The sequence below is a fragment of the Pyxicephalus adspersus genome, chromosome 4 (assembly GCF_032062135.1).
Source record: "Pyxicephalus adspersus chromosome 4, UCB_Pads_2.0, whole genome shotgun sequence".
In the NCBI taxonomy this organism is placed as follows: Eukaryota; Metazoa; Chordata; class Amphibia; order Anura; family Pyxicephalidae; genus Pyxicephalus; species Pyxicephalus adspersus.
The window spans coordinates 51,657,779-51,675,023 of NC_092861.1; the positions used below are offsets into that span (position 1 = coordinate 51,657,779).

At 35.6% G+C, this 17,245-nt stretch overlaps 1 protein-coding gene across 1 annotated transcript in view; it reads left to right on the forward strand.

Moving 5' to 3' along the window:
• USP13 (ubiquitin specific peptidase 13) overlaps window positions 1-13,834 on the forward strand; it is a 45,320-nt gene extending 31,486 nt beyond the window's left edge. The window contains 3 exon segments of the mRNA XM_072408150.1: window positions 3,455-3,611; window positions 6,243-6,327; window positions 6,790-13,834. Coding sequence (XP_072264251.1) covers window positions 3,455-3,611; window positions 6,243-6,327; window positions 6,790-6,883 — 336 coding nt within the window. The 3' untranslated portion in view covers window positions 6,884-13,834.
• Window positions 13,835-17,245: the final 3,411 nt, after the last annotated feature.

Below are 17,245 nucleotides of genomic sequence, written 5' to 3' on the forward strand. Positions count from 1 at the left end.
GATCATGAGTCATGGCAGATTTATGAAGGACATTGATGGACTGCTCTACACATGTCAGATTTTATCCTGAGACCAGAGGACTAAGTTGTGTACATAGCTTAAGTGACCATTACTTATCATCTCAGCTGCAAATGGGCCGTTAGATTTGCATGAATTTGTATGAATTGGAAGGTCAAAGCTGACAAATATTGGCATTTGCCAGTGATATTGAAAATTCGTTGCTACTATAGTGTGATTCCTAGTATAGTGTGTCTATAGTGAATGGTGTACCATTCAGCTTTCCTCTCCTAGGGACAGATACCATTTCGGAACAGACTTCCCGACAGTAATTGAACCAGTCACAGTATTTGTGGATCTAGCAGTAAGCTTTGCCACTTCTTCCATTGGTATTCCGATGCTCCAGAGGTAAATTAGCTCTAAAATTTCACAAAGCTTCAAATTACAGTGGAGTCTTCCATTCATATCAGTGTAATGGAAGACTTTGTTCCTCTTTCTTACTGATTGAACGGACTGGCAACCATTTCTTTTTCACCTCCATACCGGCACATTATGTCCACGGACCTTCTTGTTCATCAACATCACTGGGCCATGACACTTGCGAAAAGAATTTTCCTCAACCAGGTGACCATGTTGAAGGGAATATCGTGACAACGTTTCTTCACTTTGCACCACTCCAGTATAAAACCCTCGTAACAACATTTTTTGTAAGGGTATGCTTGTTTCTACTGGTTTCAATGGCTAATCCTAATGGGAATTTTAATGAAATAGAAGGCGAGTTATTCTTTTTTTAGTGGGAATCTTCATGAAATAGAAGGTGAGGTAGTTTTTTTTTTAGTAGGGGCGGTTGCTATAATTCCATAATGATTACTAAGGTAAACAATAAAGTTTCTGGAGTAGTAGGCTGTAATTAGAATGTGAGGTAGGAACAAAAAATGATGGTAGGAATCACACTATAGTAGCAACTAAAATTAGTAGTGCAAGAAGTTTATATCGTAACTAGAACAAACCTTCTACTACTGCATCTTCCCCATATCCATATGTTGCTGCTTTCAAATAGGAGGTAAACTCCACTTTATGAAAAAAGCGGATAGGCAGGCCATTTAATGACAGAATATACTGTGAATTGTCTTCCGTTTAAGCTGTTCCAGCCTGCCTGTCAGCTTGTTTTCCTGAATGGGGTCATGCACACACAGTTTAGTGTACAGTTCCACCATGATTTTGTGTCATTCTGTAAGCCAAATGATAAATATGAAGGCTTCATAGATCACGTAGAAACTGGACAGGAGAGTGGTAAAGGGGTCTCTTTTGGTAAGCTCGCCATGATGTGCAAATTTGCCCAACATTTTGGGGAATATACATCCATTTATTAAACCTTGAAAGTTATCAGTAGTCCACACATGGAAGGACAGTGATAGAACTAGATTTACTGTACCTTCTACCATGTTCTCTAGTTTTCTGCACTGATATCGCTCAACCTTGAAATTTGTTAGTGGCCTAAACATATGTAGATCATCGGCAGAGCAATTTTGAAAAAATTTATTAAAAACAACCACTACAGGATAACCTCTTAATAGGACTAAAGTGCGTACACACTTCCAATTATAGTCGTTTGAAAGGATTTTTCAAGATCTAACCAACGACTAAGGATGCATGAACAAGTGCTGTACATACAGCACCATTCTGCTCTATGCAGAGGGGAGGGGGAGAACAACAGAGCGGCACCCCGCTGCGCGCTTTCCCTCTTCCCTTGCATTACGATCGTTTGTCGTTCATCGTCCCTGGATCCGCCAGGACGGTCGTTTGAATGATGAACGATGTGCGCTGTACACACTTCAGATTCCCATCCAATATCAGCCCTGCGCCGATTATTAAGTGAGAACCATTGAAAGTGTGTACGTAGCTTAACCCACTTCTCTCAGCTGGGGTCCGCACAAACATAACCAGCATTTAATAATTTATAGCTGAAAGAACTGATTATATGGAGTGTCCTTGGGGTGGAAATAAAAAAGAAAAAGTGTAATTATTTTCCCTATTATGCGATGATTCAATGATAACGTTTTGTGCATTTTGCAATCACAAAATCTAGGATGAACCTCCTAAATGTCTTTTAATGAATTAACAATCATGCATGGCCGTTGGTTGAGTTATTGATCATTGTTAGGTATTGGTGTCCGGCTGTGCGCATAGCTTGATATTGCTTCATGATAAATTGTCTGATTTTGCTGCGTATGGTGATGGCCATTGTGTATTGGTAATTATTTTTATTGTAATTATTGCATCATTATACATGAATTTTCTTAGACCCTTAGTAAATTCTATTTTTTAACTTTAATGATCTCTCTGTAGATATGTCTCTTCTGTATGAGCAACTTTACTGAAAATTGTCTGTCTCAGTGGGGCAGTGATGTAATTTAATGACCACACTTTTTTCTCAGTATAAAATCTAGGCCATGCCTGGCTGTTTAATTGTGGGGACATTTCAGTATATACACAATCTATAAGCGAATATCAAGCTAAAATAAAGTTCTGAAGTACCAAAATGATTTTTTTCTTCCACTAAAACATAAATCTGTTTTCAGTTCAATATTTTCAAAGCAGACAGTATTAATTTATCAGCCATATTTAATATGTGACTATCCTGGATAATAAAAAGAGGATATAAGCACTGTAGAAATAGGTTTGCTTTTTGTTTAACATTTCATAAATTTGTATTACAAAGCCTTGTAAAACAAAACGCATTGTTTAAACAAGCTTATGCTTTTAATAAAAGTAAGTGTAATTTTTAAGATTTATTCAGATTGTGATTTTAGCACTTTTTACCTATCACTGCTGTTAGGGCAGAGATGACCTAATCAGCCTGTTACTGCTCCTACGCTTTACAATCATTAGGGGGGGGGCGTGAGAACTCCATGTTGTCTTGTAGAACTACAGTAGAGAAAAATCAGGTCATCAACCCTAAATTACAGGTTTGTAAAAATATCAAGGTTTCCTGTCTAATATAAATGCTTTGGCAATTAAAACTGCTCACATAAATGCATTCAAACTGACTGTGCATTTAATTGTTTTAATAGAGCGACTGTAGAGGACACAATATGAAATATCTAATTAAACTGGAGGTAACTGTGCAATGCTTAAAGGATATCCAGTTAAGGTATTAATAGGAAAGCCACTTGTAAGCTCCATGCTGCCCTGACAAGTATACTAGATTGTGTTAATGGTCTTCCTATATGTTGTATAATCCTCCTTACCCAAATGAAAGGGTGTTTTGCATTTGTCTGGTAGGGGTGAATTTAAAAGGTAAGCTGAAGGTTGACATCTCTTAATTGTCACTTATTCTTATCCCTACCGTTTACCCTTTTTCTTTACCAATTTATTTGTTCTCTTTCTAATATTTTAGTAATCTAATAATGTTATAATAATAATATTAATATATAATAATAATTTTTAATTGCAGAATAATAACCTCGAGAGAGCTCTGGATTGGATATTCTCTCACCCTGAGTGTGAAGAAGAGTGTGCAAATACTTCACAATCCATAGATTCTGAGAATAATCAAAATGGAATTCTCACCAACAATGATGAAGGTCCTCGAATTAAAGATGGAAATGGAAGTAAGTAAAGTCCCTGTTGTCAAAGCCATAGTTTTCAAGAGCTAACAAGCTTGGAATACTGTTTGTATGCTTTATAAAAAAACTCAACAATACAATCCAGATTTGGGTTGAAAGAACAAAATGTCATGATTTGTAACAACAATTTTTTTTTTAAAGTATGAAATACTGCTCCTAGCTGTAGTTCAGCGGGGTACTGTTGAATTTTTTAGAGCCCTACTTTACTTCTCTAATTTCCTCTGATATTGCCGGAGAGCCTCAGGTGGTTTATTTATTTTTTTTAATTTTCCAATGAACAGCATTCAACATTTGGATTTCTCCTCAGGAGCTGTCCAATATTGTTAGTTTTCACATTTGTTATAAATGCTGCTGACACTGGTTTGGGAATCTGTATATGCTGTATTTGGACTTCCTGCTGCTAGGACATACTGCAAATCAATGTGATGAAAGCAGCTGTGGCTTAGGACCAGCTACAGTACACATCTTACATAAATCATTACTTTCCTATTAGATTACTTTCTCATGTTTACCTAAATTATACAGACCATAATTTACTTTGCTCCTCCAGTTCTACAATAAGTGACACTTTTTTTGTGATACAGATATAGTTACAATACACAAATATAACTTCAAACTACTTGCAGGTCTACACTGGTGGGTGATTTGCCCAAACTAGCTTTATGTGATTTATCAAAGATCAGAAATAATTTTGTTCTGATCTGATCAGTTACATCACAATAAAACTTTAAGAAATGTTTTTGTAAATATGGAATGTTTTACTATGGTCATCATCTATGTACTTTTGGTGTTTATCCAAACTTTTTAATATGTTTTGTGGAAATTAATTTTAAGTATGCCGATGTATAGAAATAGTAAAAGAATATTTTTTTTTTTTTATTTGTTCAACTCTAAAAATTCTATTCTATGTTTGTTAACTTTGATGTTGATCTATTTGGGGTGTGTTACTGTTTAACAGCAAAACATTGATTTCCATTACTGATCAGTATGAGACTGACTTCTAAAACCAAGAATTTGTATATGAGAGCCAGTCTCTAATTGCTTTAAAAACAGGCACATGTTCTTTTTTTGGTTTTAGGTACCATTTAGATATTATTAAGCCCTATGTCTTACATTTTTTGGCAATAGCAATGACATAATACAGTTCTTTTCAGGTTAAATAGAGCAATTCACATTCTCTGCCCCTCAGAATAGCTCACAGTCCTAAATCTACCACACACATGCACTAGGTCCACTTTTCTTGGAAGCTAGAAACCCCTGAGGAAAACCCATGCAAACACAGGGTGGACATACAAATTCAATGCAAATAGTGGCCTTGACAGGATTCAATCCAGATCTACCAAATAAACTATTAGAACATTATTAACCTCTGCATAAGTAACAGGGGTATTTTATATTTGCACACAGAGAGTACAGCCTTTACTTTTCCAATATTTACAGAACAAAACACTGCCAAAATTGACCTATTGAGTAAGTTGACCAATATAACCAGGGAGCACAACCTTGGGTCAGTTCTATTTTCTGAGCCCAGTTATTTCCTTAATATAGTATATTAGGTCCAGTCCATTCCCTGAGCGCCTGATATTTCCTCTCACACAGCATGTAAAAGGTGAAATCATGAAGTTTAACTATACATGTTAGAGACATCACAGCCTTTCCTGTAACAATTTGTTTAGGGCAGGGGTCGCCAAACTTTTATGGCCACTAAGCCATTTATGGGGTGGGCGGAAGTACACTAGTCTGGACTCTGAGTTCCGCCCTAATGGCTCTGCTCACCACCAGGGAATGCCCCCTGAAGTGATATCCCTCTCCTTCGTATGCATTGTGGAGGAGAGGGATTTACCTTCAGGGAGCTTTCCTATTTACCGCGACAGCGGAATATCAACGGGGAGCAACAGCAAGGGGGCGGCACCAGAGCTCCAGTAGTACCTAACGCCCCCCAGCAGATGTGGCTTGGCATTAGACTGGATCAGCCGGGGGGCGTTAGGCCAGAAAGAACTACCGGCTCGGCTGTGTCTGGCCTAAAGGCCAGAGATCGCCGATCCCTTGTCTAGGGTTAATAGTAAAGATCAAAAAAATTTTGAAAGTTAATTGTCGTTGTAGTAACAGTGCTTTTTTTGGCCTGGTTAGGCAGTATGTTTTGGGAAAAGGAGAAATTGATGTGTAATAACTGAAGCAGTGTGTGAATAAAATGCTGTATTTTGGTAATAGTTGATGGTTTGTTGAAGGTTCAAGCTCCATACTCCTGTTTAATAGAGGCAACCCAGCAGAGCACAATATAATGAGCATCTACCTGTAAATAAAACCAAATTAATGGTTATTCTGTGCTTGGGAATGAAAAGATCTATTTTACATATAAAACTAGTCTGTGTTCCTACAAGTCTGCAAATGAGCAGTAACCCTGCAATCTTTCTAGTCAAATTTATAGACTGCCCTAAGACTTAATTTTCCATGGGATTTAGGAAATGCTGTTTTCGGGCCTAGATAAGTTGAATTGCAGGAACTTTTGAAACAGAGACTGAATTGACTTTATATTTTATGTGCAGAAGTGCACATGTATAAGTATATAGTAACTCAATTCCTTAATATGCTTTGTAACTAATGTATGTTTTTTAGGATACGAACTTTTCGCATTCGTCAGTCATGTGGGAACATCTACCATGTCTGGGCGCTATGTTTGTCACATCAAAAAGGAGGGAAGGTATGTATGACATGTGCAGGACTTTTGTTGTGTCATTTAGGGAGTTGGGGACATTTTAAGATGGTGGGTAAATATTTTTGAAATTGAGTGAACATTCTCAAGTAAAGTTTAAATTGTATAAAGTATGTCCTGCACACCCTGAGAGCACTTAAACCTAGTTGCAAACCTACAGACTTTACAACTTTGGCTCCAAGTTGGAGCAGTAAAAGACCCTAAGCAACAGTGCAATATATGTGTGAAAATGAGTGAATTATATTATAAAAAAAAGAGAAAAATTCATCCAAATCTTTAACTGCTTCACCAAGAAGTCTGTTTGCTCTGTGTCTTCTTATTAGCTTTAAGGGTACAGAGGAGGCTTTCTAAAAGTATGTGCATGTACCCTGTGTAAACCATGTACATGTCCTTAATGTTTTTAAATTTATGTAATTTAATTTAAATTAAATGCCTGCCTTTCTTTTTCAGATGGGTTATTTACAATGACCATAAGGTTACATCATCGGAGAGACCACCTAAAGAATTGGGCTACCTTTACTTCTATCATAGATTACCTTGCTAAGACTAAAGCGAGGGCCTACGCCTATAGAAGGCCATGTACTGTTCATACCAGCTAAAGTAATGATAAGCAAAAGAATGTCGGACTGCCACAGCTCCAACCAAAATCTAAAATATTTATAGTTTATTTAATGAAGTGAAAATCACACTTTATTAAGTGTTAAACTGGAAGTTTCTGCTGCAGGAAAACATAAGTTGTGTTGTGAAATGTTAGTGGATGAGTGTTACCTTTTACTTTACTGCAAACATTATGAATGTTTTTTTCTTTCTCTTGGGGGCATTAATATCTGGGAAATTTTAGGAAACAATTTGTCACTTGGTCCTATAACACATTGATGTACTAATAGAGTAATAGTGAAATGTTCCCTTGCACCATACAGGTATAAGGAAGGGAAATTCCTGTTATCTTAAATTTGCCTGTACATGACTGCAATTTGAAGTAAGCACAGATTCATAGGGCTAAGTAAGTTTATACTTCTTTAGTAAATCAACTCTGTTGCCTTCTGTTCACCTGTAGATATGAGATATGCTCAGCAGGTGGCACTGTCATACTGTATTTCTATATACAGTTATAACTGCCCCTATAGCCTATTAAAGTTGTATCGGTATTACCTAAAAGTTATTTGATCTATAAACATATTAGAAATGATGTTTCATCCATTTTGTTAATATTCTCTAGATAGAGTTGTATCTAGAGCAAACTTAGTTTGTCCTTTAATGAAATCCCTTACACTGAATCCTTTGTAAGTTTTGTACTTTGCCGGCAAAGTTATACTTGTTTAGGATTAAATACTTGCAAAATACGACAATCCTGACAATTTCATATGATTCCTTAATGCTGTCCACAGGTGTGGAGGATTACTCCCCTACCAAACACATCAAACTGGGCTGATTACTGTTTTTCACTATTTAATTACAGTTAATTTATGTTGTTTGTAGTAGATTACTTGCCAGTTAAGGACAATCTGAGTATCCCAAAGAATAGGTAACAGCACTAGCACTTTTCTGGTGGTATATTTAAATGCCTAAAAGAAAGCACTATTTATAGTGTGAGTTGCTTTTTGGTTAATAATATAGTCATACAAAAATGTATGAACTAGCATAAAGTTTATTAGGTAAATGATTGCACCTGCTGCTACAAAGGAGGAAGCACCACAATTAATACATTAAATTAATCTGTAATGGAGATCAGATTCAGGATTTTGTTTGCTGATTCTAGACAGAGACTGTAGTGGGGGTGGTTATAGAACCATCGTTGGAATACAATGCATGTTGGCCAAATAAAATAAAGACAAAAATTAGGACTATTTTTGATACTTGTAATGTTGTATACAGTGCAGGCATAGGGATAAAACTAACTTAATGAACCTAAACTTTCTTATTACCGGTATATATATATATATATATATATATATATATATATATATATATATATATATATATCTTGTAGCCAACAGTTAACTGAGTTACAGAAGTGGATTCATTTCATTTTGTCCAAAGCCTTTAAAGTATATCTGAATCCAAGATCAAACATAATACTGCAGCTTACTAGACCTTCAATATTGTGGCTGCATACGTTTTCTTTTTTTAATGCCTAGTACATTTTCCTTAAGTATATAAAAAAATCTCTTGATTTTTCCAGAAATCCAAATAAAATAGCCTGACAAAAAATGTGCAATATAATATATCTTTTCTTGAGTTAACAATAAGGAATCTAAGTTGCCTCTCCATCCCCATTCTTATTTACAGCATAATTTGACAATAATTGGCTTTGTTCAACCATTGTGCAATGTAAATTATCATTTGCAAACAAATTCAATCCAACCTTTCTGCATTCTGTCTTGGCCCTGTCTATGAATGTAAAGTTAGTTTAAAATCCCAAATAAATATTAGGTAGTTAAAGAAGGATGCTGTTATCTAAGAAATTCGTATGAAGATATACACAAAAATTGTATACATAGAAGTAATTACTGATAGCTATTATCACTGCTGACTAGTTCTTGGTATGTTACTGAATCTGCTTACCTGCCTACAGTTTTACATTAATCCTCTGACTATGCAGGAAGACAATCTTTTGCTCTATTTGTTCAGTCAGGTTTCTGATAATGTGATGTATTAAATATAAAGCATATATTAGAATGCCAAAACTCTTCAAAATTAATACAACATAATGGAAGATGTTGGGCACACTGCAACATTTACAAAATTTCCACTTCATGTCACTTTTTTAAAATATAGTGTACTAAAGATATATAGTCATTTTTTCCCCCACCCTATTGGCCAAAAAGGATTTTAAGCCTTAACATTTCACCCTATAAGCACTTTAGAAATTAAAGCCACATATAACAAACTAGTAATATGGTAGTTTTACTTAAGTATAAGTTATACTTATACACTATACACTTATATACTAGTAAGTTATACTTAATTTCTCTGAACTTGGCCTGCATAGTAATTCTCAGAGTGCTGAAATGTGTAGTCCAGCTACATATATATCATGATCCTTATCACCCCTACTAATTTAATACTGACTTATCCCCAACCCACTTAAATATCCCACCGGCTCTTCCTGAATGGGGCCATACATGAGAACTACACCCCAATTCATGCATATGGTTTTCCAAGTAGGTGGGTGCTTTATTGAGAGTTTTTGACATTCGTTGTAAAATAATTCCCAAACCCACTTTTTCCACCCTGCCCAATAATCCTTGGATTACCAATACACATATACAATCTGTGGTCTCCCACGAAAGTGAAATAGGAGAGATTACCAAAGTAATCACTAGATAATTCGGTGCACAACCCCCACACTTATACTAGTAATTCACACAACAGTGTGGCGTTATTTGCATCAATCTAATTTGAAATACCTAGGACTTAAGTAAAATTAGAGGGAACAATCTTTATTTTGCTAATTGTGGTATAAGAAGTAACTATTCATCAAAACTTGTCAAATCATTTTAGCCAGTAAATGTTTCTTTATGATGCCATGCTCATAAAGAATGTTATATGTAAATTTACCACCTAAGTGCATAGCATGAAAATTGCTTCATGTGGCATGGCAGCATACAATTTATTGCAATTATAAGGAATTGTAGGAGATGAACTAGAAGGCCATGAAACCACAGATGTACCCTCTGTTTAGTGAAGAGGAAATGGCTATGTTGAAACACTGTGCCTCAAAATATAGATAGTAGCTTACATAAATAATTGAGAAAGTTACTGAATTCAAATGTATCATTGAAGTTTAGGGTAATGTGTGTGGAATATGATGTGTGCAAGGTACTGATATTGATGGTAGTGATGTTTTGTGTGGGTGTGTGTTCATACATTGTAAAGTATTGTTATATCATTTGATAAATGCTTATGATTTCTCTGGCAGTTCTTTAAAGCTGAATCCAATCTTCAGTTCTTTTGTAGAGGACAGGATTGATATCTGAAAGTCTTCATTGCTAAACACTACAGTCCTTTCTCTTGGGATTCTGTGGCTGAAAGTACATAGCCCTGCATCTGATGTTACAACACTGGCGCAGAACAATGATGAAAAAATATATCATTAGAGCGTGATTTGTTTTAAAGCTGTGTAATACACATCCTGATTTGGAAATCCTCTAGCATAAGATACTCGTGAATAACACATTCAGTCCTAACAATGTAATTAGACATATCGATACTGAATGTTAATTCATCCTATAGTTGCATGTTCTGTTCTTGCCTTTAGGTATTGGCTTATTCTGGCAGAATAGTATAAAACCTTATAAATTGGAGGAAATAATTTACAAAATCCTGAGCAAACATCTCACAATTACCCATTTCAATCATTTTGGTTTAGTCTTCCAGATGAAATGTATTGGTTGCCGTGACCATTGTAGAAAAATGCAAAGAAGAAGGATAAGAGGGGTTTATAGGCTAGAGTTTAGATCAAATATATTGTAATATCCAAGTGAATACATGGATTACATTATTGCAATGTGTATGTCCATCACCCATTTACATATCATGGGATGAGGATTACTCCACTATACAAAGATAAGTTATTTACAAGTATGAGCTGTATGTGTTGCGACTATTGCTCCAGTTTTTTGTGCTCAGACTCTGGCCAGCAGCTGCAAAAGTGCCTTTAACACCCCAAATATTGTCAACTATGCAGTTTTGGCAAGAATGTTAAATCATAGCAGGTGCCATGCATATATGACAAAAAATACTGTAATGCAAAATTTGGAAATTGTGTTAGTGCTCATGATAGACAAGATTTTTTAAAAATATAAAACTATTTGAGAACACAAGAGGTCTTGTACCTTAGGTATATTGTTGCCTACAGTAGCTATGGAAACACAAACAAATGAAGATGACTCCTTTTGTACCAGGTGTCCCGAGCTCAATTTTTACTATTTGTCTAGTTCTCTCTTACTGTAGAGGACACCAGGTCATCAGTAGGTGCACTGCGAACAGTTTGCAGCTGACCTACAGGCATCAATATCTGTCTCCTGGACTTTTCAAATGCTGGATACCAGACATTTGGATGAAGGGGATGAAATCCCCATGGATTCCTTTCCCTGCCCCATACTCAGTTTTTCACTTCCAATTTACTCTGTTATAGTGCAGGCTAAGAGAACTCCATCAAGCCCTCCTGGGACTTCTGGATCAAGTTCTGTTGCAGTTCCAGTTTGGAGCTATTACTCAAATGTGTTCACCCCAGTTTCCAAACCTAATAGAAGTATTCGCCTTATCTTGGATCTCAAGATTCTAATTGTCTTTATTTGGGTTTTAAAAATTCCAAATGTAATCCAGCAGATCTGTTACCACCTCTCTTCACCAGGAAGACTGTTTTGCTTCCGTGGACATCAAAATTTTTTACCCAAATTTCCACATCTTTCCACTGCATCAGCAAATCGTATTTTTGCTATGGGGCATCTACATTATCGGCTTGTCCTGCACCTTGTGTATTCACTAAGGTGCTAGTGCCAGTATTACCCCGGGCATTTCTATTGTGGGCTATTTAAATAATTTCAGGGGCTCTTTTAACTGCAGGCTGTCCTTTGGACTTTTTTTTGGCTGTGTTTGCCATCCTTTAGACTCCTTTTGGACATCCTGAAGGTTTAAGACTTCTTGCATCTGCCAACAAAAGCAAAAGAAAATACGATATTTGTACTCGCCTTAAAATCCTCCTAATGCAAGACTTACGTTTGTTTTTCAGTCTCCATTCCTTCTGTAGCTAGCAATTTAGCCAAACGGTTTAGGCCTACTTGTGTTTATAAATGAAAAGTATTTTATAGTGAATACAAAATCTTTTTATTCTGACCACTGTGCCATATTACTTTTTGTGATCTTACTTATCTTAGGCTCAATTCACAAAACTAAAAGATGAGTTTAAGGGTTCATAATAAAGTGTCCCTTTTTAATAGGATTTAAAAATTAAAGTCATTTAGTCATTAGGTAGGAATGAAAACCCCATATGCTTGTGAATTAAGTCTCTTTGCCTAAACCTGACTCATGGCACTAAGAACCAGGAGTGCATCTAGGGCCAAGCAATAGCTCTTATGTCAGCTGCTAACATAATGCTGATAATTGTAATAATTTACCCCTTTCTTTCATAGCTAATTTCAAATTTGAGTCTACTGAATTATGTTACACAGCTAACTAGTTAAATGTTAAGATTCTTGTATAAACCCAGTTTTGGTTTATGAAAAGGTCCTGCCTAAAAACAGACTTTACAAGATGTCTGCTATTGGTGATAACTACTGTTTAGTTTAACTATTTTTGTATTCTGACCTCTGGACTTAGACCTGCCCAACTTCATTCCACTGTCAAGAGAGCTAATTGGCTCCTCCAGAAATATGAGGTTGCATTTCATGTTCCACAATGTTGGCCATTCTGCATTTCTCCTATATGCTGCATTAGTTTTGATATTATTTTTAACAACGTTTTCCACATTGGAGTCAGCATCTTGGGACATTAGATGCATTGTATAGCCCTACATCCTAATACAATAAATCTTATTTGTTTTATCATAAAGTTACAGCACCACCCTCCAATTAGTGTTTGGTGCCAATGGTGCATGGATATAACTTGAAACAAAAAACTGCTTTAAATGTCCACCTAGACATTTTTTAAGTTTGGATAGAGTGCAGACCTTTTAGATTAAGGTTTGTCATTGACAGCTGGCAAAGATGATACATCATGCCAGTTTGAGAAAACACAGGCAGCTGTAAAATCCTAAAGGATCTTCTAATACATTTATCCCCTTTCCGAAAATATTCCAGCTGGAGGTCTACTTTAACTGCATGTCAGAATAACTTAATATGTATTTGGATGAGGATACATGAAAAGATGCAATAACTGCACTGTTATTACAAAATTTAATTTAATTTTTTGTAGTCACTATGAGCCTTAATTATAAGTGTCTAAAGCATTTTGTACAGTCCTGATTACACATCAACAAAGCATGTTCTTCATCAATTTCCTCTGCCATTAAAGAGGGAAAAGAAGAATCTAATAGGCATTCTATCCCCAGACTCTATATGCTTTGAGTCTGCCCAACATTTGTGAACTATGGCACTGTTGTAAAGCCAGACTGTCTGTTGCAACAACTGTGCCTATAGGTACATTACCCAGTACTTGGATTGCTATTGGTCCAATGTTTTAGTACCAGTGGGTAAAAGATCCGCTCAATCTCTGAAAACCGGTGTCACCAGAATATTGGTATAACACAGTTATTTTATCAGGTGTTAAGACAGAACGTAGACACGCCTTTTATATCAGAAAATCAGTTCTGCAGCCCTGTTGTACTATGCAAAATGAAAGTTAAATGTTATCCAATTTACATCACTTCGATGTTTAGCACAATTCTTTCTTGGAATTTTTTTGCATACATGAAAGTGTTACCTTGATGAGAAATCCAAACTTTTAAATTAAAAGATTAAAAAAAAAAATAAAAGATTTTCACACTCTTAAATGTTGTCTGTGTTTTATTTTCTAGTTGAATAGATTCTTTGGCAAGCCATTATGACATTTCTGCATATGGAAAAAGCAATGGAATATAAACATTTTCCACAAAAAGACTTTAGGTTTCATACTGCAGGTTAGGCCTGAATGCTTAACCTCTTAACTAATACTATCAGCAAAACCCCACTTTCTTATTACAGCTCAGCACCATTTTCTGAACTCCTTTACTTTTTTTAACCATGGAGGACAACTTGAAATATTATTCAGATCATTGTTAGCGGTTTCGTACATGATAATAAGAAATGTACCACTGTTCAAAGATGCCCTAACAACCTCCAAAGAAATTCTAGTTGCGACAGGCTACCCAAGATAAACAACAATATTCCATAGTTTCAAATTTTTGCAGATGATTACTTACAAGTATTTTGTTCATACTTGCATCAAATCACTGCATTTTAAAGCCATACGCTGAACAGCTTAGGTAAAGGTGTTTTTTGGGGGGCCTTTTGCAAACATATCGAGAACACTATAATGCATTCCAAGTATTTTAACTTGAAAGGGGAACAATGCTCATGTCTCTAGTTCATAGAAATGTTTGCAAAATGTGATAGTAAATGTTATACTCAAACCTTTTGAGCTGATCTGCAGGTGGTGGTGGTGGGGAATTGGTAAAAAAAAAAATTCCACATCATTCTAAAATCCTAAGGTTGAAGCAGTGGAAGCTCTGGTGACATTTTCAAATCAGTATACCCTAATCCATGCCTTTATTTCCCTAAGTCTTCTCTTTAGCATGGTTCAAAAAGCTAAAATACTTATTTTATATATTCTTCAATAATCCATGCAGATGGAGTATGCTGATTGGGTAAGACTCCTAGCAAGTATACAGTGGGTCCTATAGAACTTTGCATCTATCATTGCAAGGGTCAGTTTGCTGCCCTTCTCCAGTGCAGGTTTTAAAAAGCACAATTTCTCATATGTATTATATTACAATTGTTATACTTTTCTCAAAGCTTTCCATAAAAAAATGTAAATAGTACAATATAAAACAAAAAAACAAAAAAACACGGCTCAATCCTGTTCAGTTAAATATATAATCCAAAAGCATGCACCACAGGGTAATAAGCTCTGCGAATATTAGACTGACCTCAGATGATCGAAGCCTTGTTTTAATCAAATCAGGTGTCAAATACTCTCCTGATCCTAAACAGATGTCCTCTCCTGATCATAAAAGAATATTTTTTAAATCTATGTCTGTTTTGTGCACATGCACACTTGCACAGAAACTACTCCATCAGACAACTGGCCATGCTTGCAAACCTGTAATTTGTAAAATTCATATATGGCTGGTCCTTATAATAACTTCCAACCCGTCTGTGGATGCTGCACTTTGCTACATTCACTGCTTAATTATATAAGCCTGTTAATTGTGCAATGTACTATACATGCAGACTTTACCGGAATGTATTATTAATTCAAATTACTTTTGGGTTTCATGCACGCTAAATATTGTTAATAAGTATTACCTATATGTAATGCTTTTGCCAGCACATGTCATATGGACTGAAAGTCTATACAAAAAATAAATGACACAAATTTACCATACATTCACTCTGCTGTCCCTATTGCTTGGTAGGTTCTTGTAAAGTTCCTGAGTCAGCTTACCCTTCTAGAATCTTTTTTACTCCCTGACCGTGCGGAAGAACCATCTTTGTTTGCTTTCATTTGTAAGAACCATGTCAAATGCATTTAGGCTGAAGAATATTTTTATAGAGTGTGATTAAACTGCCAAAAGTCTTGGAGGAAGACACAGTGACAAACATTGCCGCAGAGTGCAACATTTACTGAAATGCCACTTTCATTTTGTCACATCTACTTTTAAAAATTGGTTCACTGGAGTATGTTTTTTTAATCATTTTAGTTTAATGCCAACAATTATAATATTTGTGTACTGACTTGGATATCTATCTATCTATCTATCTATCTATCTATCTATCTATCTATCTATCTAGCTATCATCTCAATTTTGTATACATAAGAGGACCAATTAACCTTCTAACCATTGTGGTGACTGGCAAGTGCATAGTGAGAACATCTGGAACCTGAGATGATCAATGTAGAGCTTTCTTACATTGCTGGTCCTTAACAATAATGGGTGCTGATAAAGTGCCTTCTTACATTGTTTATCAGTGTATTTCCTGTTTAAGATATTGATCAATGCAATGGCGGTCAGTATAGTTCCCTATTATATAGTGATTGTGCTCCCTTACATTGATGGTCAGTGCCGACTTGTATAGATAAGTAGTTTGTGTTTAAATAAGTGGTTAGCATAGAGCCACACTAATTGGACAATGTAAAAGTGCCCTTTTACATTGGTGGTTGGTGTCAGCTTTGCCAAAAAATAATTTGTGGTGTTGATGGTCAATAAAGAAGAAACACCTGAATCTCTTACTCTGTCCTCATAATTTCCTATTTCACTGCCTATCTCCGACACACTGTTTTTTACAGACTTCAATGCTCACCCTATGTATCACCTGTTTTCTTACATATATGTGCCAAAACTATATTGGAAGGTATTTGGCTTCTACCACAAAATTGGACTGGTCTTGGACTATGTATATGTAAGACTATGTATATGTCTATGGATATTAAATTGGACATTAAATTATAACTTTATATAAAACTATAATTATATTGGGGAGATTAGATTGTAAACTCTATTGAGAAACCTTAAGATGACTGTTCTCTTAAAACTTGATGTTCTACAGTGGATATAGAAAAAAATCAACTCCTTCAAAATAGTCACATTGAAATGAAGTCACAATTTACTCAATGAAACCTAAAACTTGCATGTAATTTTAAGAAAAAATATATTAGCAACCGTTAAAAAAAATAAAAAAACAAAAAAACTGAATCACTGAGATGAATATTGAATGACTTCCGTGTGAAAGTACATTGTGGAACCTCCATTTGCTTTATGTACAGCCTTGAATGTGTTGGCATACTTTTTTTTTTTACAAACTTTGGTAATGGATAGTGACCATTCGCAGGCTGTTAGGTCAGTTCAACATGCGTTTTGGTAAAGCTCAATTGAGATATAATGTGGCCTTTCTTAAGGAGTGGGTTTTTTCTTGCAACTTTCATATACAAGCCATGTTTGTGAAGTCCTTGTGATATTGTTGTCACATACCTGCAATCACCACTCTTGGCCATAAGGTCCCGTAACTGCTTTGAAGTTGCTGTAGACCTTATGATAGCCTCCCCGGCCAGTTTCAATCTGGATGATCAGTTGTCTGAAGGACCTAGTAGTACCAAACACTACTTCTTAATCTTAATCTTTATGTGCTTCTAGAGATTGATACAACATTTAAAATGTTTTGTATCAATCTCCTGGCTTGTGCCCATCCACAACTTTATCCCTGAG